Raw genomic sequence first — 27,047 nt, 5'->3', positions numbered from 1 at the left:
CACTGAAACCCCACAAATTGGGCCTACAATCCTGGAAACCGGGTCTGAAATCCCACCAATTCGGCCTGGAAATTGGGGCCAAAATCTTACAAATTGAGGCCGAAATCTCACAAACCAGGACCAAAAATCCTGCAAATTTGGCCTAAAATCCTGCAAATTAGGACTGAAATCCACAAACTGGGCCTAAAACACTGCAAATTGGGCCTAAAATCTCGCAAATTAGCACTGAAACCCCACAAATTGGGCCTACAATCCTGGAAACCGGGTCTGAAATCCCACCAATTCGGCCTGGAAATTGGGGCCAAATTCTTACAAATTGAGGCCGAAATCTCACAAACCAGGACCAAAAATCCTGCAAATTTGGCCTAAAATCCTGCAAATTAGGACTGAAATCCCACAAACTGGGCCTAAAACACTGCAAATTGGGCCTAAAATCTCGCAAATTAGCACTGAAACCCCACAAATTGGGCCTACAATCCTGGAAACCGGGTCTGAAATCCCACCAATTCGGCCTGGAAATTGGGGCCAAATTCTTACAAACTGAGGCCGAAATCTCACAAACCGGGACCAAAAATCCCTCAAATTGGGCCTAAAACCTTGTAAATTAGAACTGAAACCCCACAAATTGGGCCTAAAATCCTGGAAACCGGGTCTGAAATCCCACCAATTCGGCCTGGAAATTGGGGCCAAATTCTTACAAATTGAGGCCGAAATCTCACAAACCGGGACCAAAAATCCCTCAAATTGGGCCTAAAATCCTACAAATTGGGGGGGCCGATGTCCGTGCTGGGGGGTCGGGGGGGGGGCAGAGGAAGGAGGCCACAGACCGCAGGTTGTTATAGATGTATATTGTATATATGCCAATGCAATAATAAAAACAGTGCAAATACAGTTACAGTTTATAATACTCGTCCCCCCCCCGGCCCCGCTCCCCCCGTGCTCAGCGCGCTGCCCACCCCCCCCCCCTTTTTTTTTTTTTTTTTTTTTTTTTTATTTTGTGGGACACCCCCTCCCTGCCTCCGGGGCTGCTGGTGCCGCGGGGGGGGGCCGAGTTTGCGTGTGTGTGAAAGGCACAGATTCGGGAGGTGGCCGCCGCCACCAGTGCATCGCCGGGGCCGGGGGGGGCCACCGGTCCCCTGTGTCCCCCCCCCAGCACCATTTCCCTCCCCCCCCCCAGCCGAGCCGAGCCGCCGGGAACCCCCCTTTTGCACGTTTCATGTCATACACACGAGGTCACACTACGAGAAGGACGTGACGACTTCCACAACACCCATGGCTAGGCGGGTTCGCTTTCCGTTTGCTTTTTTTTTTTTTCTTTTTTTTTTCTACACAATGTACAATTATTTTTTTTTTTTTTGTATTTTTTTATCCTTTTTTTTTTTTTTTAATGTGTCAAGAAATAGCTTATATACACGAATGAGTCCTTGTTATAACATTTCGGCAGCAATATCATAAGCTAATGAAGGGTCGAGGTGGGGGGGGGGAGGTTAGAGGAGGGACGGGTTATGCCTTTGGAGGAACCAAAAAAAAAATTAAACCAACACCCCCCCCACCCCCTTCCCCAAAAATAAATCCCGATAAAAGCATTTTCACAAGCGGATCTACCCCTAGCTGTAAAAGAAACGCGAACAAAAGCGGGAAAGAAATCCTTATTTCTGTATTGGGGGGGGGGGGAAAGAAAAAAAAAAAAAAAAAGGAAAAAGAGGATTTTCTACCGTACATCACATCCCCGGGGGCTGGGGGGGGGGGGGGCAAGCCAAAAAATAATAATAATAATAATAATAAAACTGTTAAACCTGCGCAGGTCACAGCCGAAGCCTCGGGGGGTCCCCGGGCACAGTTTTGGGGATCCGTTATTTTTTTTAGGGGGGGGGGGGGGGAACTGCCTGCAGACCCCGGGGCCGAGGCGCCCGCCCTGTCCCAGCCCCATCGAACCCCCCCCACTCCAAAATGGGGGGGGGGGTGGGCAAAAAAGGGTCCCCCCCCGTCCCCGGGGGCGGATTTCACTTATAGCACCATGAAGTCGGCATCTTGTTCTCCATCGGTTCCCTCCGTCCGCCCCCCCCACCCCCCCCCCCCCCACCCCCCCGCGGGAGAGACTCGGCATTAAGTATTGCACTTGGTTCTTTTGTATTTTTTTTTCATGTTTTTTTTTTTTTTTGTGGTTTTTTTTTTTGTTTGTTTTTAAAGTTTTATAATTTAATCTCAACCCATGCGCCCAGGTCACCTCGTACCTCTCGGTAACACCTGACGGGGGAGAATGGCACTTGAGCGAGGGATGGGGAGGGGGGTGGAGGGGGGGGCTCGACCGCATCAAAGGGTCCTGGGTGGGGGGGGTGAAGGATAAGCCGATAAAAAAAATAAACCCCCAAAAAACCCAAAAAACTCAGGTTTATCCAAGAAAAAAACGATACGTCAAAGTGCTCCCGTGGAAGCAGGGAGATTTGAAAGGGATCTCAGCGTCACGAGGGGGGGGGGGGTGGAAGGGGGGAGCCAGCTAAACAAGATTAAAACCAAAAAAAAAAACAACCCCACAAAAAAATATATATATATACACGCCACTACGCTTCACTAGCTTCCAAAAAAAAAAAAAAAAAATTGGAAAAAAAAAAAAATCCTTTTGCCTCTGGAGGGCCCCGGAGGGGGGGTTTGGGGCACCCAGACCCCTCGGGGGTTAAGTGCTCATTGAATTGAGGGGGACGCTGGCGGGGTGGGGGGGTCCCTTGGGAGAGAAGGTGCCTCACCCCCAGCGGTGCGAGGGGGGGGCTCCCAGGCCCCCCCCCCCAACCCGTCAAGCACCTCCCCACGGGCGAGCTGGCGCTTCGGAATTGCACGAGAAAAATGGTAACGTCAGGGAAATTGGGTTTTTTTTGTTTAAAAAAAAAAATAAAGGAAATGAATTTAAAAAAAAAAATATTTTAAAAACAACCAGAAAACTCTCAGGAAAACCCCGGGAGCAGCAAAACCTCACGTGGACGCTCGGGTTTGGGCAAGTTTGGGCGCCGAGGGGTCCCGGCGGAGGCGAAGGGATGGGGGGGACGCGGGGACGGCTCTGCCGGGGCGTGATTTCCGCTGGCTGGGGGGGTTGTCGGAGGAGGAGGAGGAGGAAGAGGAGGGAAGGGCCCGTTAGTGTGAAGGTTAAGTGCAAATAGAGCGTTTCTCAGACGACTTTTCGCGGCTTATTTCTTGCTTTGGGTTCGTTAAGCGCCGGCCGGAGCCCCGGTGCCGCGCGGGGACCGCGGTGCCGTCCCCATCGTCCGCGAGGGCCGGCGGCGGGTGACGAAGACGACGACGACGACCGAGAGCGGCTCCGGAACATGCAAGAGCGCGGAGGGGAGAGGAGAAGGGGGGGGGGACTCACCGCGCCCGAGGCCACCGGGTCGTTCGCAGTCCGCTCTAGAGAAGCGCCGCCACGCGTGGCCGCGCCGGGGTCACCGGGCGCCATCGACGCCCCTCTGCGCCCCGCCGGGCTCCTCGGGGCGGGCAGGGGGGTCGCCAGCACCGTCCGTCGGCGCCGAGGGGCACCGGGTCCTCACCAAAGCGGGGCTCCCTTCCTCCGGGGAGCGAGGCGGCAGCTAAGGTGTCGGGATCGGCGTCTCCTGACTTCTTCTGCCGAGCCAAGGGGGTTGTAGCACCCCAGCACGGACGGCGGGGTCCGGGCTGCAGCCCATCGCATCTCTTTGCCCCCGTTTCCCCGTGAGTCAGCATAGGCTGCGCTTTAAAAAAAATTTAACGGTCACTTAATGTCGAGTGGATGCCCTTTACAAAGTCTCTGGAAAGGAAAAAAAGGTTTAACCATCCATTTAGCAAAGGAGGGAGGAGGGGGGGAAAAAAAAAAAAAAAAATGAAAAAAGGGGGGGGAAAAAAAAAAACCACAACACAATTAAAAATTCTATGCTTTGTCATTACAAAAAATAGCATAAAACAAGCTTTAACACATGTAGAGTGCTGATTTCAAGCAGACATTGTTCTGACCTCGGGCAAAGGAAGTGACCTCTCACTGCTATAGAAACCCAAAGTTAAGGTTTGGAAAAAGGACAGGTCGCTGAAGGTTTGAAATGGGTTTTTTTTTTTTCTTTTTTTTGTATGATTTTTTTTTTTCATTTGTTTTTTGTTTCTTTTTTTTTTTTTGTCTTTTTTTTCCCCGTGTACGGTAGGCACCAGTACAGGCACTGCATGCGACGGAAGTGGGGAGGAAGAGGAGGGTTGGAGGGCGGGGGGGGGGGGGGGGGGACGGGGCTGAGGGGGGGGGGGGGGGACGGTCAACAGGCGTTATTTCTGTCCGCTGATGGACTGCGATATAGAGCGGGGCGGGATCATATCCAAGAGGTATTCCCGCTGCCGGTCCGCCAAACTCGACGCTTTGTGGCCTCCGATCCCAGCATTCAGGTAAGCGATGTTAACACCTGGAGAGGGGGGGAGAAAAACAAGTGGGGACCCCTCCAACACGCCCCCCCCCCCCGCCCCCCTCACGCTTTGAGCCCAGCGAGCCGCCGCGACGCTCCCAGCTTTTACCTAGAAAGCTGGTAATTTAACCCAAACGCCCCATCGGAAAGCGGCGGAGGGCTGCTGGGCCTCCGTGGGAGCAGGGAGGGAAGAGCCACCATCACCACCAGCCCGCGTTGGTGGCGATACGCCCCGCTTCTCCCCCCAAAAAAAACCAACTGGGCGCACCCCCCCCCCCCGTCTAGCCCCACCGTCCCGGCGCGTTACCTGGCATGCCGAGGAGACCGCCCGCCACCGAGAGCTGGGGCGCCTGCGCAAAGTTGGAAAGCATGGAGCGGGCAGAGGTGGGGATGCCACGCTGCAAAGTGCTCTGGGGCTGCGGAGCCTGAGGAAGAGGAGAAGAAAGATGGGTGGAAGGCACCGGGGATGGCCCAGGAATCTGGAATCGCTGATGGGAGCTGGAGCCAGAGGGGGAAGAATTAAGTCGTGGGGTTTTTTTTTGGAACGTGGAAAAAAAAAAAAAAAATTTGGAGATGGCTCTCGTGGAGGGACGTCAGCGGGCGGTGGAGCGTGGGGCCGTGCTGCAGGGGCCCCCCCACCGGACGGATCCGCGGGGCAACGGGCAGGAGGGGAGAGCGGCGGCTGCTGCCGGCACGAGGGAACGGGGTGCAGGGGTTAAAACCAACTCGACAGCCCCCCGGGAAACGGGGAGCCAGACCCCAACGAGAGAAAGCAGCGGGGTGCTCGCACCTCCCTCCTCGTCGGGGATCGCTCGCGGTGCCCGGGGCCGCGGAGGAGGGAAAGCAGCCGCTCACCTGCCGGAGCGTGTGGTGCCGCATGATGTTCTCCTGTTTGCTGACACTGGAGACGGCCGGAGCCGCGGTGGGGGACAAGGCCGCCTGCTGCTGTAGCCTCTGCTCGATCTCCTGAGCCCAAGAACCAAAAGCACCCTCAGAGGCACGCGCCGAGCAATTAAGACCTCGTCTCCTCGAGACACACCAGGTCCGAGCTGACCCCCCACCCTGCCCCGGCGCTGGCCGCGTCCCTGGAGAGGGGGGGAAGCGGGTCCCTCTCCCCACCCTGCCCCGGCGCTCACAACACCGGCCGCGGTGGGGGGCATCCCCCACCCTCTCCCCACGCGCCACAGTCGCCGCTTTTTATTGGAAACCCACTAAAAACCCGGCTGCTCTCCCAAAGTGTTACTGGAACCGCAGTCTTGCCGCAGCCAACACCAACAGCTTTTCTCTCTCTGCACCCACTTGTTACAAACAGCCCCAGGATTCTCCTCGCTCTGAAACACGCACGTCCCATTCGTCAGCAGCGAGATTCCACTTTGTATTTAGGGTTGGTTTTTTTTTTTTTTTTACAGTTCACAAATGATGATTCTGGTTTATTTTACCCCAGGGCCTCTAAAAATTTAGCAGATCTCCGCCTTCCACAGAAAAGCGAGCGGTTAAGTGACTTCCCACAAGTTCCAGGGAAGTTGGTGGCAAAACCAGAGAGGGGAGAGGCAGCTGTCCCCAGCCAGCCCCTGAGCTGCGAATCCAGAGGGAAAAAATGGCACAAAGGGAGAGGAGCAGCTCTGGACACGCAGCACCAGCCTCTCGCTGTTAGAAGCCCCACGTGCCGAGCTGGGCATCCCCACGGAGAAGCCAAATTCCTCAAGCCCCTCACTCCAGAAAGGCCATTGAATGACTCGAGCGTGTCCAGAGAAGGGCAACGGAGCTGGTGCAGGGTCTGGAGCACAGGTCTGATGGGGAGCGGCTGAGGGACCTGGGGGGGTTTAGTGTGGAGAAGAGGAGGCTGAGGGGAGACCTCCTGGCCCTCTGCAACTCCCTGAAAGGAGGGTGCAGAGAGGGGGGAGGAGTCTCTTGAGCCAAGGACCCAGCGGCAGGCCAAGAGGGAATGGCCTCAAGCTGCGCCAGGGCAGGGTCAGACTGGCTCTTAGGAAGGATTTCTTTGCAGAAGGGGTTGTTGGGCGTTGGAATGGGCTGCCCAGGGCAGGGGGGGAGTCCCCATCCCTGGAGGGGTTGAAGAGTCGGGTTGAGCCAGCGCTGAGGGATCTGGTGGAGTTGGGAACGGTCAGGGGGAGGTTCATGGTGGGGCTGGAGGAGCTTCAGGGGCTTTTCCAACCCAGATGAGTCTGGGATTCTGTGAAGTTCACACACAGGGAACCCCGACTGACCCACCGAAAAGCCGCACGGCTGGAGCTGCGCGAAGGGAAGGGGCGCAGGGGGGCCCCGGAGCGCGGGGTGGGGAGCTCCGGGCATGGAACAACCGCGGCGCAGCTGGCGGAGGGGCTGAGTACTTGCCTGCTCCTGCTGCAAAGCTTTCACGAAGGCGTTCTTCAGTCGGTTGGTGTGCTCTGCCTTCAGCGCCTTCTTCTGATTGGAAGTCATGCACTGCTCGCACAGGATCTTCCCGTTTTTCTCCTGTTTCCAGTGAGGGGTGAAGTCGGTGCGGCACTGGGCACAGACAAAGGGCTCCACGCGCAGGAGGGACGCGCAGCTCTTCCCTGGGGGTCACCGAGAACGGGAGTTAGGTGGGAAAATGGGACAGAACCCCCCAGCTCTCACACTGCCCCCTCCCACCACAGGGTACGACATCCCTGGAGGGGTTTAAGAGTCTGGTTGACCCAGTGCTGAGGGATCTGGTGGAGTTCAGTTCAGTTTTGGGCCCCTCACCCCAAAAAGGCCATTGAATGACTCGAGCGTGTCCAGAGAAGGGCAACGGAGCTGGTGCAGGGTCTGGAGCACAGGTCTGATGGGGAGCGGCTGCGGGACCTGGGGGGGTTTAGTGTGGAGAAGAGGAGGCTGAGGGGAGACCTCCTGGCCCTCTGCAACTCCCTGAAAGGAGGGTGCAGAGAGGGGGGAGGAGTCTCTTGAGCCAAGGACCCAGCGGCAGGCCAAGAGGGAATGGCCTCAAGCTGCGCCAGGGCAGGGTCAGACTGGCTCTTAGGAAGGATTTCTTTGCAGAAGGGGTTGTTGGGCGTTGGAATGGGCTGCCCAGGGCAGGGGGGGAGTCCCCATCCCTGGAGGGGTTGAAGAGTCGGGTTGAGCCAGCGCTGAGGGATCTGGTGGAGTTGGGAACGGTCAGGGGGAGGTTCATGGTGGGGCTGGAGGAGCTTCAGGGGCTTTTCCAACCCAGAGGATTCTGGGATTCTGTGACAGCAACAGGCTCCCGCATGCACGGTCGGAGTGAGAGGGAAGGTCCCAGCAAATAAACAGATTTTCAGGACAGCGTTGCATCAAAGTCCCACCCCGCTCTAGGCAAGAGCTCAGCATCCCGGGAGAGACACGGGAGAAATCCAGACCCCGGGACAGAACAACCCAGCGGTGCCGGGACCAGCTCTACAGGACTACAAAAAGCTGGGGGGGTCTTGGTGGTGGAGCCAGGCGAGGCAGAGATGCGCCGCAGTCACGCCATGCTCTAGAAGCAGTGCAGGCTCGATCCTGTTCGCCTGGGAGGTGACAACCTGGAGGGAAGGGCGAGCTGGGAGCTAAAACCTCCAGGGACAGGACCCCAGGCTGTCACAGCTCTGAGGATTTCGCATCTCAGCTCCCAGACCTTCACGCGGGGCAAGGGAAGGGCCCGGGAGTCCCCTCCCCAGGTGGGCACAGCCCGACGAGCCCCAGGGCGCAGACACAGCTGCTCCAGGGCCGGCTGCCGGCTCGGCACATCGAGGCCACCAGCCTCGCCAGACCGGCTCCGTGCCCACGGGCTTGGCACGCAGCTCCCTCACGCCCAGGGAGGGCCCAGGCTCTGCCCTCCCCTCCGCTGCAGCAAGGAGTGGAGTCCAGGGCTGGGTAAAACCAGAAACCACTCTCTCGCAGCCTCGCGAGCTGCAGATTTTAGCATTCTGCACGTGGGAGCGCTGTCAGCGGCGGTCGAGGAAAGCTGCAGCCCCCCCGAGCTCACCTTGGCTGTCGATAACGCTCTGCACCACCTCCTCCAGCCCCACCATGTAGATGAACTCGCTGTTGGCTGCGCTGGGCAAGAAATGCAGCAGGGGAGCGGGTGGCTTCGGGGGTGGGATCTCCAGCAGCGTCTTTTCCAGCTGCTTGCGGAGGGCAAGCTTGGCGGCCGCCTGGGAGTTGGCAGCGTCGTTCAGAGCACTGGGGCTGGGGAGCGGAGACGACACCCTGTTGACAGTGCCAGGCTGGATGTGAGAGGCAAGGTTCATATAGATGGCTGAAGACGACGTACGCTGGCAAGGAACAGAAGAACTTGATTGCTGGAGAGGAAGAGGAGATGAGGATTAACACAGAAAACTAATACAGCCACTGACCACACCCCTAAAGGAACCCGGATGAGGCAAATCGCCTTCTCGCAACCCTCCCTCCGTCTGCAGACGTTCCCAAAAGGTGCTGGGGAGACAGGAGCCGCGCTGGGAGCTCATCTCAGTCCCTGTGATGCAGCAGAGCCCGCGCCGAGGAGCCCCCGGTGCACCAGAACCTGCGAGAGGAGTCTTGGGGCGCGGAGCAGCGCGGGGGCTTCCGCAGGCGAGGGGACACGTGCGCAGGATCCGGCCCCAGGACCCGGCAAAGGCCCGGCCGAGCGTGGGCAGCGCCGAGCGCCGCGATTCACGCGCCGGCACCATCGCTCGCTGCCGAGTTCTGCTCCTCCACCTCTCGCTTCGCTGAGCTGGCAGGCGCCCAGGCTGCAGCCCCGCTGCCAGATGGTGCCCGTCCCCTCCCACACAGGTGCTCCCAATGTGCCAATTCCCTCCTCTTCCCTCTCCAGCAGCTTTTCTCCCGCATCCTCCGTTCACTTGGATGCGCGGGCCCCTCTGGCACGTTGACGGTGGCAAAGCACGAAGACTTCTGCTGACCTGAGCACGCAGCTTTCGCAGTCTTTTGGGATCGGAAGCCGTCAGTCTGCGACCTATTTAAGGCCAGGCAGGGTGCTGCCACCCGGCCTCCCTGTCCCCCAGGGGACGAACGCTTCCGCGCGGGCAAAGGGGAAAACCCCGAAGAGTAACAAACCCTCTCAGCGATTCAAACGGGGTCAGGTACCAAAGCTCGGGGGGCACGGTCGTGTCCATCGAGAACAACACACAGAAAAAAATCAACCAGTTTGCCCCGTTTTTCTTTTTGAAGACTGCTAACACTCCGCTGATTGGGAAAAAAAAAGGCAGAGGAGCAAATTCATCCCAAACCAGTTAGTCCAGTGTAGGTCCAGGAAAATTAATGGCAGAGCTGATCAGGGATAACTCATGAAGATTTAAAGAAACAGATGATGAAATAACAATAACGAACTTACAGCTCTTCTGTAAGAGTAGCTGGGGTGGGTTTTTTAATCAAACATGTAATTAGTTTGTTTGTTGTTCAGGTGCAAGACTTTCCGACTGTTGTGCAGTCACGTTTATCATTTATAAATTTGCACTACACAATCGTGAGGACAGATTAAACAGCTCAAGGGCTGGCGACAAAACCCTAAAAGTAATTAACAGGGGTCATTAACCTGGGCCCACCCTCAGAGCATCTCGGCCAAGCGTTGCAGTCCGAGACAAGGGACAGAGACCGTCCCACAGCGCGGGACACGCAGCCCAGGAACGGCAGCAGGAAGGTTTGGCCGCTTTATGCAGCGCCAGTGCTAGAACTGGGAAGTGTTGTTTTTTACCCCCTCTCCATTTCCAGTCTTCAAGGAAGTCTTTCCATTCTTCCAAAGGTAAAAAAGAATGGGTTTAAGGGTCCTGCTCCTCGACTGCAGGGAGCTCGCTGCGCTCTTCCGGCGGAGAGAAGCGGAGGAGAAGCGCCCGTGAGCGGGAAGAGGAACCAGAGCTGCTCACAAACCCGCCTCACCGGGGCCTTCACGTCGCCGTTACAGCAGGAGGCCGGTGCTGCTCGGATGAACCAGTGCTTTGGCAGCTCCAAATAGGACGTTTTCAAATTATTTATCGTTTCATTCTTCCACGCAGGTCAAGGACGCCCATCTTCATCCACGCTTGGGATGCAAGCAAGCTTCGCTCCGACGTCTTCACGCCGAGCTCTCCGTGGCACCCAGACTCGTTAAGCCACCTCCTATTTTTTCCCTTCTCGCTAACCCCACCAGGCAACCGTGCCTAAAACCCAGCACTACTGAACCAAAAATCAGTAACCTACCGGCTGGTAGTTGATGGCTGGATTCATGCTTGGAGTTGTAGTGCGGATGAGGCCAGGTTTAGGAGGAACCCGCTGCCCTTGTAACTGGGCAGGGTTCGGAGCAATCACACGCTGCGACATAAGCATATGGGGCAGAGTCGTGTTTGTGGCAGACCTAATGACACTGTGACCCTGCCGAGAAAGGACACAAGAAAGAAATTTAAAAAAAAAAAAAAAAAAAGGACTTGAGGAAAACCAGAATTTTTAGTTCTCTGCTCAGGTTCTGCAACAGCAGAGCATTTCCACTTATCTGTAATTCCAGTTAACTTCTAACACAAGACACAGCTCAAAGAACTTAACTTTTCCTCTAATTGTCCATTATTTTAAATAATCACGGCCATTTTGCCCGAAGGGAGGATGTAGAGAGGCTGGAATTGCACCTGAGTCAAGAAAAGGGGTAGTAATCCCATGGAGCAAGCGCTTCCCAGGAGCCAGCTTCCCATCCCAGAGCTCCAGGGTCGAGAGGCCGGGATGTTTTGGAAGGTCATTTTCAAGACGCGTGTTTGTGGTTTATCTTTGCGTGAAAAACAACCCCTCAATTTGATCAATATGGAAAAACGCAAGGGGAAAAAGGAAGGATTTAAAAAAAAAAAAAAAAAAAAAAATAAGGAGGCTGTTTGCCAGCTGCACAGAGCTATTAAAACCAGAATTCACACCGGTGCCCGAGTTCAAAGCGAAACAGTTATGAGTCCTGACGAAGAGGGAGATGGGTGTTTGCCTCTGGTGCAGGAATGCAGAGGCATGTTACAAACCTCAATCCCAGGCAGTCAGAAACACGACACCAGGACTGGAAAAGACCTGAGCGCAGGCTGAGCCAGGGCTTGACCTGCCCAGGCTTCTCCTAAGGCTCAGCTCACTGCAAGGTCTTGGTGGCTCCGGGCACCGCCAGAACGGCTCCAGCGGGGGGATGACAGGTAAAAGGGCTCAATTTTTTTTTATCAGAGATGATCTTAAAACATTAAACACCTTCTGTCTGACAACCTTTTTCTCCCCGCCCCCCCCTTTTCTTTTTTTTATTCGACTTGTTCTTTGCTGTCACACATAAGAAAAGCTCCACAAAGACTGTGCAAACAATGCGTTTCCTCTTCTCCTAAAGCCCGTTTCCTTTACCAGCCCGATCCCACTGCGAAGCCACAATAGACTTGACCCCGAATCGTTGCCATAGCAAAGAAAACAAATGCCACAAACAAAGGAGATGGTTAATGGAGGGAGTAAATGATCAGCAAGTCTGAAATGAAAGTCTTTTGGCACAGGCAGGAGAACGCCAGAGGCAGGCAGACACGCCGGAGGGTCACCTCCATCCTCGTCCCGGGCACCGTCCTCCCAGCATCTGGGTTCACAGCTGCATCGCTGGGACTTTATTCCAACATATTATCAAAGAAATAGAACTGACAGCCCCCTGCGGAAAGGACAAAGTCCATTTCCTGAGGCTACAGAGCTCGGGGACGGGGTGAGAGCGTGCCCCACGGTGGTGGGAGACCCCACGGCCCGCAGCAGAGCTGGACCAAGCCCCAGGAGAGAAACCCCCGTCGCCCGCCAGCGCCAAGGCCCCGCTCCGCCAGCGCGGGCCACGCACCCTCCTTCCAGTGAGCTCATACCCTTGGCTTCTTGTTTACCCCTGCAACGTTAAACAATCGTCTCGTCTAGAATTAGCATTCTTCCAGCGCGCAGGCAGAAAGGTAGCCGTGTCAGACAGCACCCTGCTCTGCCTATAGCGCTTTCCCAAAGAAGGTAAACATTTCAATTCCCTGTTTCATTTGTGTTTTTCTTCACCCTCTTCCTCTGAGCCGTTTCAAAACGCCGCTCTGCTGACCGGCCGTCCCTGCGGGTAAGTGTAAATGAGCAGTTTTCTCCCTGCAGCCCCAGAACTTGCATTGCCCAAAGCAGCAGACAACTTTCTTCAGGGCCACCACATCTAAATTCAGCTCCTTCTTCCACCAAACGACCCAATTCGTCAGCTGGCCTACCCTCCAGACCTCCCCGCTGAAAAATCCACCACTTCTAAAGCAGCAGAGCACCCAGACCTCCTCTTGGAAAAAGCCTCTCACTCGGGCAGAGACAAACGCGCAGCGTTGCGTGTGCACCAAACAAAATTACAGTCTTTTGCACAGAAAATGGGTGACAGGAGGGCTCACCTGTAATGTCCTTAAGTTCTGAGGCTCAACCCCCTGAGCTCCAGGCCTGGAGGGAAGCTTGGACAGTCCCTGCTGTCCCACGTGAGCAGGAGATGGCTGGACAATAGACGCCGCATTCTGGACAACTGGAGTCTAGATTGAGAGAAAATGAGAAGCGGCGTCAGCGGACGGTGCTTGGAAAGGAAACCCATCGACAGCCCCGACGCGGACCAAGCCTCATCGATGCTACATCAAATATTAATACTTCAGAGCTGCATAGATTTATCTTCTCAGCTGGCCCCGAGGGCAGCACGCTGGACAGGACGGGCTGTGGATTTGCTACAGACACACTTTGGTAAGAAATATCACCCAGGAGGCCCAAAGTGGAGCAAAGGAAGGTCCAAGAGCAGAGCAAGTCTTTGTGTTTGCCCGCTAACAGGCTTCTGCGAGGCCAAGCACCTTCCCCTCATCCCACCCAGCCCCAAACGACGCTGCTCAGAGCTTCACCTTCTGTACCACGTTCTCCTTTTGCAGCTGACTTTGCCTCAGTTTCTTCAGCAACACAAGCCTGGCCTCCTCCAGCCGTAGCTCATCCCGAAGCTGCTTGATCAGCTGCTGTCGCTCCTCTATGCTTTTACCCTGCAGAGAGGCAGAAAATCAGTCAAAACTCACACAGCTGAAACCTGCTGCTGGCGCTTTGGTGGCAAGAGAGTGTGAGAAAGCTTTAAAACAAGCAAGAATTTGTACCATGGATAACCAAGGATACAAGACCTGGATCCTCACGCCCAGAAGTTACCACGTTGCTCAGGAACCCCCTTAGCTCCCCAAAAAGCAGAACCCCCCCCCTGCAGCAGAACGGCTCTCGGCAGAGCAGCTGCCCGGGACAGCTGAGAAACCCCTTACCTTAAACATTTCAAGATTTGCTGCCTTAAGTCTTTCCTCCATACGAGAGCTGGAACGGGGACTGGATGCCTCATTATCAGAGAGGACAATTATATCTGGTGAAGGGGTTAATCGTCCCCTGTCCTGGTCACTGCGTAACAGAAGGGAATAAAATATAAAATAAAATACTGAGCCACAACACCAAGAGATCAGCAGCAAATTTGGGAGCGGGACAACCACCCCCTCCACCACGGGTGCGACCCGGAGCTCGGCACGGCTCTCCACGCCGGCAGAGCCGAGGAACGGGAGCGGGCCGGCGTCAGGCTGGGAGCATCCTCCGCTCGCAGGAGGGAAAAGACTCGTTCAAAACCGTTTTCCTCCCCAGGGTGAACGGTGGGTTGTTTTAAGCGCAAGGTAAGCAAACACGTGATGCAAACCCTATCTGGGAGAGGAGCGGCCGGGTGTTAATAATGAACCATCTAGTAACTAAAGAGGGAGACACAACCGTAGCCAGGTGCTGAGATGAGAGGGAACAGGGAGATACTCCGGCCTGGTGTTGTTCATACTTACTCAGGAAGGTCACACGATGCTGGAGATGAGAACGGGCTAAGTCCCCCAGTTAACAGAAATGTAAATACTCCATGCCTGTCTCAATACAAATCTATTTTAAAAGGTCACTCCATAAAGGAAAATCTGAATAAATAACCTGTGTAGAGTCAAAAGATCCAATTGAACCATGACCTAGAAATCAGTAAACGAAAGGAGCAGCCACGACAACAGCCCATCACTGGGGAAAAAAAAATTAAAAAAAAAAAAAAAAAAATCAATGCTCTAATCCAGCAGTATCCAAGCATCGCACTGTTCACGGTGGCATCGCTCAGAGTAAGGAGACACTAATAAAAGCCCTTTGCTATCACCAATTTAATGTAATGGTGCTTGGAGAGCCTTGGAAAAACGCTAAATAGTCCAGTGTGAAGCAGCACGAGCACCGTGGTTATGAAGGTGCCGGGTGCGCTGTCACCGAGGCAGCCAGACTCACCCCCCGCGGGCTCACGGGAAGGTGTGAGGATGCAGGGAGGAAGGAGACGCACAGATTATCTTATCCAGAATTTTTGGCTTTGAGCACCCAGGAGGAAGCTCCCAGGCTCGGCTGCTCCAAGGACGGTGGGTCCGGAGAGGATGCTCGGAGCGGGACGCTGCCTCGCAGCGGGGTTTTGCCTTCGGCAGCTTCGTCCCCCAGATGTTCCAGCTGCTCCCGTGGGCGTTTCGGAGCACTCGTGCTGCGCAGCTGCCCCCTTCTCCAGCCGCTGCCCCTCCACGCCAAACCCCCTCGATCGTGGAGTCTGCAAGTCACCGGAGAAATGCCCCCAACAGCGTGGCTCCAAAGCATCAAAAGAGAAATCAAAGAAGAAATCAACGCCGTGAGAGCTCCTGGCTGAGCCCAAAAGCACCGGGACACGGCTCTGCGCAGTGTTTGCGGGTGCGGTATTGCAGAGCCCTCAATAACCTTTTCGTGGGCCGTCACACATTCAAGGCGTCACGGGAAGGTGGTACCTGCTGACCAAGACACCCCCTGTTCCTGCGGATCCTTTCAGCACCCCCCGGTCGCTGCGTGTGGGACCCAACCCGGGGGTTTTCCAGCTGCTGCTCCCTCTCCGGAGCGGAGGTTTCTCAGGATGCTGGTGGCAGGAGGGTTTCCCGGCGGGGCTGAGTTTGTTGAGGTTCGTTTGGATGAGCTGTGGGGGGATGTGGGGTAGGGGAGAACTTTGTAGAGTCGGGCTGAGGGTTGGACTCGCTGATCCCGAGGGTCGTTTCCAACCTGAATGACTCTGGGATTCTGAGGGGTGTCCCAGCAGCACGGTCGGCAGAGAAGGTCCAGAGCATTGAGCTAAAGTCAGCCCAAGCAAACCAACCCACATCTGAGGAGTTTTATATTTAACTGGCCAAGAGCAAGAGCTGCTTTTGGCTGAGCCTTCAACAGCTCCCGAGCAGACCATCACCCCCCCTCAGCATTTTATCTGGCTCCTGCTGCGAGCTACCCAAGGTGCCTATCTCCAAACTATCAGTAAGGGCACGAAACGGCTCGGGAATAAACACGTCCTCGCAACAAAGCGGGGATCCCGGGTCAACCCGCAGCCACCGTTCCCCAAACGGAGTTTGAAATGTCAATAAATATGGCGATGACCAAGTGTTTGGACAGGAGGCTCTCTGGTAGGCACGTCAGAAATAAAACGGGCTTTGGCAGAAGGGTCCCTTCCCCCATCAGCATCAGGGCTGCTCGCACGGACCCCGCAGGCACCGAACCCCTTATTCTGCTGCAAGTCTCCGGATGCGCTTTGCTTTGAGTAACAGCACCCCAAACTCTCGGCCTAGAGGGACCGAAGGCAATCGAGCATTGAGCACAACAGGTTTTCTTGCTCCTCTCGTATCCTCGGCCACATCTGGGGCGCACCCGGAGTGAAAAAGCATCGGATTTTGGTTGAGGATTTTCCTAAACGCAGGCTGTCGTTAGGGTTGCTGGTGATTATTTTGCACAAGCATCCAGATACGTCCGGGGCTGTTTTATTTACATTCCGTTGAGGGGGAAAAAAAAAGCAAAGGCAGCGTCAAAACCAGACAGGGGAAAACAGGGCCATCTGCAAAGAATTGCTGAATATGTCAGGATTGTTTTATTTACTTTTGTCAAGGGAAGAGCGTAATTACAACAAAACTACTGGACGAAGAGCTGCGCGCAGGAGGCAGGCAGAGGGGAGAAGACGTGGAGCACGTTCCCAAGTAAATTCCAGCTTAGCGACCCCTTATCAGCTGGTTAGGAAAATTAAACACCCCCGGCCTTGCTTCTCTTCCTAGAGATGCTTTTTCGCACTCATTTCCGAACTCGCAGCAGAATTTCTCTACCTCTTTTTAGGGCTGATTTCTTTTCAACCACGGTTAGGGATTCAAGCGTCCGCATCCGATGCTGGTACCCAACTGGATTCCCTGCATCTTGCACAATATTCGAGCTCTCCGCAGCACCCGCCAGCTCTTCTGGGGGAGGGCGACCTGCACAGTAACTTACCCAGAGCCGTGGTTATTCCTACACTGTTTAACACCTCGAGGGCTTAAACCCCCTCGCCCAGTGGCTGAGGATCACCCCTGTTGTCTCACCCTCGGGGCTTCCTGGGGGAGCTGCACTTTTCAGAGGTGCAACACCCCGATGATAAACTCGGAGCAGGACACAAGTAAACCCCAGGCACCTACGAAGGGCGTCGCTTGTACCCGAACACTCCCACGAGCATAGATAAAACCCTGTGGTGCACAATAATAAATTCTTCAGATTTTACAGGAGGCTGAACCAGCGGGAGAGGTGACCGGGCAGATTTAAGCCACATATTTTGTCATTATTTTTTCTCTAATCCAGGTGGTTTTCTCCCTCCCACCTCCAGCACTCCAGGGCTGTTCCCCACTTCTGATGCTCTGCAAGCCAGGGTGTGACAGATAACCACGTGCCCACGAAGGCATCAATCTTTATAATATTTACTGTACTGACAGCACCCAGACAGGGCCTGCAGCGTTGAGATCCCCTCCAAGCCCCCCGTCCATCACCTGCTCACCAGCCCCTGTCGGGACAGGAGCCCCCCAGAAGTGCAGGCAGCACCCCCTCATCATCCAAAAGCCACCACCAACACAAAAAGACCCCGACATGATGCATCAACAAAGACAAAACAATCTCGGTTTTGCCGAATCACAATCCCGGTTCCTCAATGAACAGGGAGAGGACAGACAATGCTGGCAGCACCCACCCTGTCATGAAAAGGGCTCACCCTGCCCTCAGAAGCAGCCAAACTTCCCGTACGGCCACACGCAAAGACGTACTCAACCCGCCGGGACACCGGGATCGATCTCCGGGCCCGGGAATGCAGCTCCCGGCGCCACAGGTGCGGCTCTGCCCCGGGATCACACCCCCCCCTTCGGCCACGCTTCACCTGCAGATACCCAGTTCCTGAGCAAGGTGCAGGCGTTCCTCTGAGGCACCAAGAAAACAGTCACAGACTGGTCTGGGTTGGAAGGGACCTTTAAAGGTCACGTAGCCCAATCCCCCTGCCCCGGGCAGGGCCACCTTCCTCTAGCCCAGGTTGCCCAAAGCCCCGTCCAACCTGGCCTTGAACCCTTCCAGGGAGGGGGCAGCCACAGCTTCTCTGGGCAGCCTGTGCCAGGGCCTCACCCCCCTCCCAGGGAAGAATTTCTGCCTTAGATCTCACCTAAATCTCCCCTCTCTCAGTTTAAACCCGTTCCCCCTCGTCCTATCCCTCCCCGCTGATCAAGAGTCCCTCCCCCCTTTCCTGTAGCCCCTTTCAGTCCTGGGAGGCCGCTCTAAGGTCTCCCCAGATCCTTCTCTTCTCCAGCTGAACCCCCCAACTCTCTCAGCCCGTCCTCACAGGGGGGTGCTCCAGCCCCCCGAGCATCTTCGTGGCCTCCTCTGGCCCCGCTCGAGCAGGTCCGTGTCCTTCTGCTGTTGGTGCCCCCAGAGCTGGACCCAGCACTGCAGGGGGGTCTCCCAGAGCGGAGCAGAGGGGGAGAATCCCCCCCTCACCCTGCTGCCCACACTGCTCTGGGTGCAGCCCAGCACACGGGTGGCTGCCAGTGCACATCACCGGCCCGTGTCCAGTTTTTCATCCATCAAAACATCATGGGAAGGTCTCAGCACTTTTCACCTACTTAAAACAGGACTCCCCCGTCCTGCTCCTCAGCCTGTTTGCCAAGCCTGTGCTGGCTCGGCATCCAAATCAAGACAAAAAATCATTAACGTTTGTTTCCTTCTCCCTCTCAAGAAGGCTGAAATAACATCAGAGGCAGGATGCACCGGTGCTGCGCAGCACATGGGACCCTCCAACTCCCCCCCGCCCCGAACCTGGCTGCAGGTGTCGGCTGCGGAAATTGAGTTGCCAGAGTTCACCCATGATAAAAATCAGGTGCGTGCGCATTGCGCGTACGGAGAGCGCGAGGAACGCCACGGCTCCTCCTGGAAAACAGACACAGCTCCCCAGCACTCGACCGCTCAGGCAACTGCTGCTCACGAGCAGCCTCAGTCTCAGCAGCGAACACGTTTACTTCTTCCTCACAGAGGCACTAGCCTGGCCAGGGTCAGGTTTGAGAGCGACTGTCCGTGCCCCTTGCATCAGATCTGGCCTCCAGCTAAATAAAGGATTTCTGCTGCCGCTTTTGTGGGTGCTAATAAAAAATCCTGGCTGGAGGGGACACCCTCCTCCTCACACACACCGGCAGGGTCTGCTCTGCCAGCCACGCGACTCTCGTAGCTTATGGTACTAAACGTATGGATGGAGGAAGAAACAAAATCCATCTGGTTTTGGGGTAGAATAAGAAGGGCAGCAGAAGCAAAAACAATGAAAGAAGAGTGCTGAATGCCTTCCAGAGAAACTCTACTGGGAGAGCAGGCTCCGCTCCTCGGCGTTCAGCCAAAGGGACCTCGCAGACACCAGGAAGATTCCCCCAGGCCCGCAAAATGTCGATTTAATTTCTGACTTGGGTTCTCACATCTGGCAGAGCACGGGATTAACAACAGGCAAGCTACAGACTCTAGTCGTTTGGCACCTACCTTCTCCTTGCGCTCATATCCACCGGCTCATCGTTAATGTTTTCCTTCCCTGGCCTCCCTGCAGTCCTGCCATCCCCATGGGGCCTAAGGCTCCCATTCAGCTTTTCTTCATAGACTTTCACACCATCCTGTTTCACCGGGAGCTCGTGGGGCACCTCAATGCCCGAGAGGTCTTTCCTCTTCAGCAGTGCCAGCATCTTCAGGCGCTCCATCGCCTCATGTCCCTCCATTTTCAATCTCTTTGCCAGGACATCATCCCGATCATCTGCTTGGTCCAAGCTCCGTTTCAAGAGGTTCAGGCGCAGAGCATCTTCCGTCATTCTGTCCATCCTGCGGGACAGAGGTCGACAGAAGGACACAATCAGTATCACGGCAAACAGAAAACGGCTGCGGCAGACCCGGCTTAACTCCCCGGGGCCGGCGGGGACCTCGGAGCCCAGCCTCCCCCCTCGGGGAGCACCGACCTCCCACGCGCCTGCATGCGGTGACCTGCCGGCAGCAGTGCTGCGCGCTTTTAGCCCCGATCCTAAACCAGCCAGGTGGGGAGTTTCCCAAGCAGAAGGAACCGCACGCACCCCAGTGGGCGAGAGCACCCCGAAACCCTTGAGAACAGGGGCACAATCCCTCGCTGGGCATTAAAGCGCCTCCGGCTGCGACTCGACAAGATTGACTAGAACAGGGAGCCGGAAAACACTCGAGTCATCCAGGGACACGACGAGGGCAGTTTAGCTCCTTCACTACACGTGCCCAGCCTGTTACCATAAGGCTTCATTCGCAAGCTTCATGCTGTAGACTTTTGTTTTTTGAGGGGACCCAAGGTGTGGTTTGAGCCCCCCGCTATCAGCACGAACGGCACGGCACGCCAAGTTTGGTAGCAAGCTTCCAAAATACAGAAAATCCCCCATCACGCCGTTTTTCCTGCTCCTTCCAGGCTCTGGGGTGAAGTTGCCCTGTTAGTCGGTGAGGAACGCGAGGCACCTTCTCACTCAGAGGATGAAGGCACACGCAGGACCATCCCCACCCACGCTCGCTCTCCATCTTCCCCTGCCTCTCCTCCAGGTGCAGAAATACCCCGTGGCAAACAGATGCAGTAAAAAGAGGAAGGAGCCGCAGAGCCCATCCCAACCCCATGTCTCTGCTCCCAGGCTGATAAGAAACGAGCTACAACAAAAAAACAGCCAAGGCAGCTCCACCTGAAAACAAGGAAAGACCAGCTCGGTGAGGTCTTTACCTACCGACATGCAGACCGGGGCTGGGGACGATGACAAACAACCGGGGAGTAAGTCAGAATTAGGACGTGGCCGTCTCAAGAACGCCGATAACTTTTCCCGCTCCGCGCACCAGCAGCTCGCAGGGGCTGGTTAATGAGGTCTGTGTGCTCCGAGCTGAAAGACGGGGCCAGAGCAGCCAAATCTTGGGCACCTCTGCTCCTCCGCGCTCGCTTCAGGTGGAGCTGCCTAAACTTGGCTCCAAGTCACTCACGAGATAAAGCTCCACCGAGCCAAATTTCTGCCAGGAGAAGGTTGTTCTGGCTCAGTTATAAATCCCCTGTAATTACACATCTTCCGAAGCACGGCTGTCACACAAGTTCAACTACAGCACCACGATGATTTAAAGGGTATGAACCACGCTAGAGAAAACTTACTCTTTAGAAAAGGGGTGCAGTCACGGCAGGCAGCAAGAAAACAAATGCAAATCTGCAACGCAACAGAAAAAAAAGTCTGACCAAGCTTCTGGCACAGTCCAATCTCAAAGAGGCTGCCATGTTCAGAGGGAGCACCTTAGACTTCTTTCTACTTGACAGTCTAGTCTCTCTGCAGGAAAATGCACGTCTGCTGCAACCAAATATAGAAAGGCAAGCACGGGCAAGCCAAGGAAGACACATGAAATGCCGCTCTCCACCCCCATCCCTAAGAAGTGACCCCAGGTTAAATTGAAGCTGTGAGTGGCGGTGGGTTATTTAAGACACCATGGGATAGCGAGAAGCCTCACCGCACCCAGCGCTGCGGTCTGGATCCGGCTGCTGGGAAAGCGCCGAGCTCCAATTAACTCAGCCATGAAAGGGCCTCCACGGCTGCTTCCTCCACTTCATACTCCTGGGAGATGAAAGCAAGCGAGGAGGAGGAGGAGGAGGGAGAAGTCCAGATACCTGGCAGACAAAGGCTGACGCACAAGGAGGGAGCGCAGGCACTTTCTAACCAGTCGTCGCCTCGCTGTTTGCTCGAGGACACGTCAAAAAAAGCATCCCTAGATAGTGGTACCCACCCCGCCGCGCGGGCAAGTCATCCTGCAGGTTCTTCCCTCCTGAGAAACCGCTGCGTCCCTCCAAAACGAGCTCCGCAGCGATACGTAAACTGAACGTGTCACTTCAAAAAAAAAAAAAAAAACCCTCAAAACAACACAGGCCGAGCACAGGAGAGCCGGTGCCACCTTGACTGATAAGCAATCTGAAGCAATTTCGCTGAATTACGTCTTGATGCTCAAAAACCTTGTGCTGCTTCACGCACGTGGGTATTTCACGTCACGTGTTCTGCCACCAAGACAAACGCAGCTGTAATATTGCTGGCAAGCAGAAAAATAAAACAATACTAGAGAGCACAAAGGACTTTCAGGCTGCCTGAGCTCACAACGGTGGTCTCCTGGCCTTCAGAAAGGTGGTGAGATGTACCCACGCGAGGAAAACCATCAGAACGTGGTAAAAATCAACCCATTTTTAAAAACGTGAAAGGTGACATCTGCACCTCAAGGTGCCACATCCAGCAAACTTGACACAGCAGGGGGAAAAAAAAAAAAAGCAGCGTACCCAAAGGGAGAGTTGCTGGGCTCTGACGAGGATTCAGGTGGAGCCGTGTCCCTGCGCAGGCAGTTTGAAGCGAGCTAAAGCACCGCCACGAAACGCGAGCGGGGTCGTGTGTCTCCTTGAAAGACCCACGGCAGAAGAAGTTGCCTGTTAGTAAGTGCTGGTCTGGAGCGGGGCTGCCTCCGCACGCCCGCCAGCACAAGGAAGCTGTAAAGCCCCGTCTGCAGGCGAGGAGGAGCGTTTTCACCTCGCTCCCATCCGAGTCGGGGCACGAAACAAAGCCAGCGCCGGAGGCCGGGCGATGGGGCCAGGGCCCAGCACCACCGAGACCACAAAGGAGAGACAGCGGCGGTACGAAAGGAGGAGAAACCTTTTGCTTGGCCTCTCTGCAAGACAGAAAGTCTCCTCGTGCCTCCCCTTCCCTGCAGGAAGCCCAGAGACCTACTGGTCCCATCACCAAAGTGGTTTTCGGGTGCCCCTCACCCATCTCACTCCATCGCGAGAGCGGTACCACGTCCCCCAGCATCACTCTGATTTCCCAGCTTTGCCGTCACCCGCTCGCACGGAGCTGGAGGACGAGCAGTTTGTCTTTTGGCAAGTTAAGGAAACGCCGTCTCGGGACGCAGAAGAGGAAGGCACCGGGTAGGAAATCAAGGTCTTGGCCAACAAACATCGAGGAAACAACACACCAGCCTCCACGGACCCGACGGCCACCGGTCAGCGGGATTTCGGCAGCGTCGTCTCGCACATCCCCTGGCTGCGGGAGGGAAGGGCTGAGCAGCCCGTGAATGAATCCCCCCGCTCGCAGAGACGCCAGCGGACGGTGTCTGAAGGGTTTCAGAATGCCCTCCCCTTTAACGTAAGTGGCTTCGGTACTAGAAACAAATCAAAAGCGCTGTTATCAGAAACAGGGACCACAACTATTTAATCCTTTCAAGAGGAGGCTTTCCAGGCTTGGTAAGGAGCACACGCTTTCAGCCAGATTCAATAAAAATTAAATTAGGCTTCAGATTCTTTATTGAATGGGGCCCTTCAGCGTTTTAACACTCAGCTGCGAGGAGGGGGAAGGGGAGGGGAAAAGCTGCAGCTTTACTGGGAGCCCTGGGAATTTCCAGAGCACCTTGACTGCAGAACTGGGCAAGCCAGGGGAGAGCACTCGACTTCCTCCAAAAATTAGCAGAAAAGAGCAGGAATTCTTTCAACCGCGAGTATTCAGAGAGTCTGAAGGTCAGAGTCAGGAACTTCAGTATCAGTGTGCTCTGTGTCAGAGTAACCCAAATGAAAAGCAGAGATTAAACCTCTCCAGTTTGACTCGTGAACAAGGACTGGCTGTGGAGCATCTCCTCTTTATCAGCAATCTGGGATGATAAACTAAGCAAGCGCAGATTTTTCCCCCCCCGCCCCGGCTCTGAATTTTAGCCACTTTTCAGAAGAAACCAGCCTCGTTAATCAGACAGTAACAGGCCCACGTTAAATGGATGCACGTTGAGCGACGCCGTTCAGCTGCACCAGACAATACGGGTGCGCTCGAGTCACACGTGAAGGACGGGAGGCAACGGGCACGACGGCACATCTTCACCCACCAGATCATCCCGGCTCGCCTCCCTCCGGCAAAACGCTCCCGGAGATCTGGCTCATCCCAGGAAGCAGGCTCTCCCTCTCGCTTCCCTGAGGAACTTTATTTAAAAAAAAAAAAAAAAAAAATTGAAACAAAATTCTCAAATGGTGGCAAAATCCCCCAGGGGAAAACAAGAGAGCTATAAAACATGTTTTGTTTCTGACTTGATACAGACTGTAATTATCTCCAGTTGCAGCTCTGTAGGTGAGAAAGCTTTCCTGACTACCTAAAAAAAAAAAAAAAAAAAAAAGCTGGTGTCAGTTTAGAGCCAACACCGAAGAGGCTTCCAGGGAGGAGGAGGAGGCCAGAGGAGGAGAGGGGACACCCTGCTCGGCGGACCGAGAGAAGAAACGCAGCGTCGTCAGCAAGACCAGCCCGGCCGATGTTGGAGGAAAAACACCTTCTAGGAATCCCAGCAGAGCTTCTGCAGCCGAGCTGGGCGAGACGCAGCCCCCAGCTGCGACGGGAGCATCAGCAACTCCCTGATAGAACACACAAACCACCGTCGCTCGGTCCCCAAAGCCTCTGTCCCCCCCAAACCAGCCACCCAGGCGAGCTCCAAACCTCCAAACGCCAGCGCCAGCCCCCTGCACCCCATTCCCAGTTTACAGGCGCAGCCCCACCAGTTGGAACCACACATCCCCAGCTGGTCTCCAGGCTCACCCCCGTTTTTGGTTCATAACGTCCCCACCCCGGCGGACGCCGTCGTTCTGTGCGGGCACATGAGAGCGTCGCAGCGCGGTGCCCGTCCCTGCCGCTGCGGCCTTGGGCACAGCCAGGGCCAAGGCAGCCATCGGCCTCACCATCACACTCCTCTGGACGTTCCTTTAGCTTTAGGCGGTTTTACTTCTCCGGTGCTCGAAAGACAGGTTTGCCGTTCCCAGACAAACAAAGCAGCAGCCCAATTTTCCATTTATATTTGATACAGCACCCACAAGGAACAAAAAAAAAAAAAAAAAAACAACCAACCCAAACCAAAACAACTATTTTAAAAGCTGGAACAAGTGAGTTGGGCAAAAAAAATGAATATTATACTGGAGAAACAGGTATATCTAGGGACTAGATGTAGCCGGTTCTTAACGTGCAGCTCGTACAGATAAATATCCCTCCGAGATTTACCTGATGAAGGTGGGACCAAGCAACTAAAATTTGGCAGCATCAGCAAAAGCTGATTTCAACTCAAGTTTATTCAGGGAAGCCCCAGGAGGTTACAACCCCTTCCCTGTCTTTATTTTAGGGCTCCTCTGTTGTGTTAACCCACACTTTTGTCTTCCTCGACTCCCACGCGACCAACCGCATCGTCCAGCCGCTATCCCAGCCTCAGACCCTCCAGAACTAATTGATGGGTTGCAATTAACAGGCTGACACACAGCAAAGCTGGAAGGCAACGCAAGATAACGTGCCATCCTACCTGCCCGACCGAGAACCAGCAGTACCCAGAAAGAAAAAAAAAAAAAAAGAATCTTACAAAAGAAACCAGCAGACACTCAGCAAGAGTCCCCTGGAGCCACGGGGGAGGCTGCAAATGCAGAAAAAACAGACAAAAATCCTCCGGTTTCTACCTCTGGATGCAATCCAGACCGGGAGGTGCAACCCACACTTCTCCTTTCTCGCAGGAGTCCAAGCGAGGCGCCCGAGGTCAAGGCCACGACATCCAGAAGCGAGGCCACCGCGGCCGGAGGCTCCCTCCAGCTCCGTGCGGCCGCCGGCAGCACCCAGCACCCCGAGCGCGGCTCAGCCGAGACGGGACGCGCTCCGACGCCCCATCCCCGTCCGGCCAAGAGCGAAGTCTCCTCTTTCCCTCTGTTGCAGACTCTCTGCACGAGGGATCTCCGATGTGCCACGAGGGATCTCTGAGCCGCCTCCTCTCCGGACCAGCCAGGGCTAAAACTTTTTTATGGCTCCAAAATCCTCCTGGCAATCCTGCTCCTGCCTTCCTGAGGAGCTGTTTACACTGGCCGCTGTCACAAGCATCCGAGGCAAGACGGACTCTACAACAGATCTCCTCTGACATTTCTTAAAAGGAAAAATCTTCCCCTGGCCACGTGGTTCCAGTGACACAAGGTCTCCCCAGTCCCACCCCGCCCAGTAACAACCAGTTTCCTCACTCATCTCTGCTCCAGCAGCACATGGAGTTACCACGAGCAGAGCCGCCACACAAGAGGCAGCTGACGGCCCTGGAAGAGCTGAAGCAGCTACCTGGGTTCCTGCCTCTGAGGGAGCACGAAAGGAAAATAAAAGGACAAACCAGACCCGGCGCCTGCTCCACTCCTTGCAAAGCCGCTCGTCTCCCGCGGAGGAGGAGGGCGAGGACGCGCCGTGTGCCACGGCCGCGCGGCGCCTCCGGGTACCGGTGTGCAGAGCAAAGGGACGTGCTCCATGTGCAGATCACACGTTTATTTCTGTTCTTGTTTCTCCGCCGTCCAGGTAAGACATCACCTTGATAACCCTGCCTGTACCCGTTGCTTAATGCGACGCAGCTGCGAGGCAACACCGGCTGCCACCAGCCAGCCCGGAGCAGCGGAGGAGGCAGCGCCGGCCCGGCAGGTCCTTCTTGGAGAATGAAGCACCAAAAGCAAATCTTTCAGGCCTTGCAGGGGTCAGGGCGCTCGCGGCGCTCCCCAGCTCACAGCAGCTTGACAAGCCCTGTCGGGATGCTCAGCGCTTGCAATGAGGATGAGATCGGTGGCGAGGAAGTCGCTCGGGGTAGTTCATCTCCAGAGATTACCCAAGTAGAAAGCCAGGCTGTTCACAACAGCGGGGTACTGACCCCGCTCCCTGCGACAGCACGACCACGCCGCGATCGGGCGCCGCAGACGCTGAAAATTTTGCGGGAGCGATAGCGGGCACGTGAGTCTCTGCTGCACAGACGTTTACAGGAGAGAAAATCCTCCCTGTGACAAGCTGGTCGCTAAACCAGAGCCCTACGGAGAAAGGAGGGCGGCTGTGTTAGAAGGAAGCTGGTCTCGCTCCGAGGAGGAGCACAGTCCTCTGCAAAGGTCAGCGGCAGAGTTTGGGTGGGGAGCAGCGGTGAGGGACAAGCGCCGGCGTCATCGAGAACGGAACGCAGACAGACGGGGCATCTGCAGCAGCTTCAGGAGACCAGAAGCATCCTAAACCCTTAGAGCAGGGCTATTTTCTAGAAAGATTAATTTCCACTCTTCCCAAGCGCAGCGTAAGTCCATCCGCACGCAGGGACCGCTACAGCCTAACGACGCTCCGGCAGACGGGACGACGCGTTTTCTCCCGGCCTGCCAGGGAAGCAGAGACGTGCAGGAGCATCTCCCGCCCCGGCAGGGACGACGTGACACGGTCCAGGAGGGCAGAGCATCTCCCGCATCCCGCACGGGCAAGAACAGTTTTGAGTCGCCATCGTCAGCCAGAAGGTTGCCATCCTCCAGCCACCGACACATGGCCGGTAACACCAGTAAATCCCAACGGAGCGTTT

At 55.5% G+C, this 27,047-nt stretch overlaps 1 protein-coding gene across 3 annotated transcripts in view; it reads right to left on the bottom strand.

Moving 5' to 3' along the window:
• Window positions 1–833: 833 nt before the first annotated feature.
• GATAD2B (GATA zinc finger domain containing 2B) overlaps window positions 834–27,047 on the bottom strand; it is a 45,177-nt gene continuing 18,963 nt past the window's right edge. For 2 of the 3 annotated variants that reach the window (XM_074809165.1, XM_074809167.1), the window contains exons 2-11: window positions 19,182–19,511; window positions 13,607–13,736; window positions 13,211–13,342; window positions 12,725–12,856; window positions 10,551–10,721; window positions 8,365–8,680; window positions 6,759–6,961; window positions 5,262–5,372; window positions 4,714–4,831; window positions 834–4,406 (exon numbers count right to left, since the gene is read on the bottom strand). In XM_074809165.1, the coding sequence (XP_074665266.1) occupies window positions 4,273–4,406; window positions 4,714–4,831; window positions 5,262–5,372; window positions 6,759–6,961; window positions 8,365–8,680; window positions 10,551–10,721; window positions 12,725–12,856; window positions 13,211–13,342; window positions 13,607–13,736; window positions 19,182–19,510 (1,776 nt within the window). In that variant the 5' untranslated portion in view covers window position 19,511 and the 3' untranslated portion in view covers window positions 834–4,272. Of the gene's footprint in view, window positions 4,407–4,713; window positions 4,832–5,261; window positions 5,373–6,758; window positions 6,962–8,364; window positions 8,681–10,550; window positions 10,722–12,724; window positions 12,857–13,210; window positions 13,343–13,606; window positions 13,737–19,181; window positions 19,512–20,416; window positions 20,546–27,047 lie in introns of those variants that run through there. The other variant, XM_074809166.1, reaches the window with a different exon arrangement.

The sequence above is a fragment of the Strix aluco genome, chromosome 30 (genome assembly GCF_031877795.1).
Source record: "Strix aluco isolate bStrAlu1 chromosome 30, bStrAlu1.hap1, whole genome shotgun sequence".
NCBI lineage: Eukaryota > Metazoa > Chordata > Aves > Strigiformes > Strigidae > Strix > Strix aluco.
Note: the sequence above shows the minus strand (reverse complement) of the source record. Positions and strands in the feature narration are given on the sequence as shown.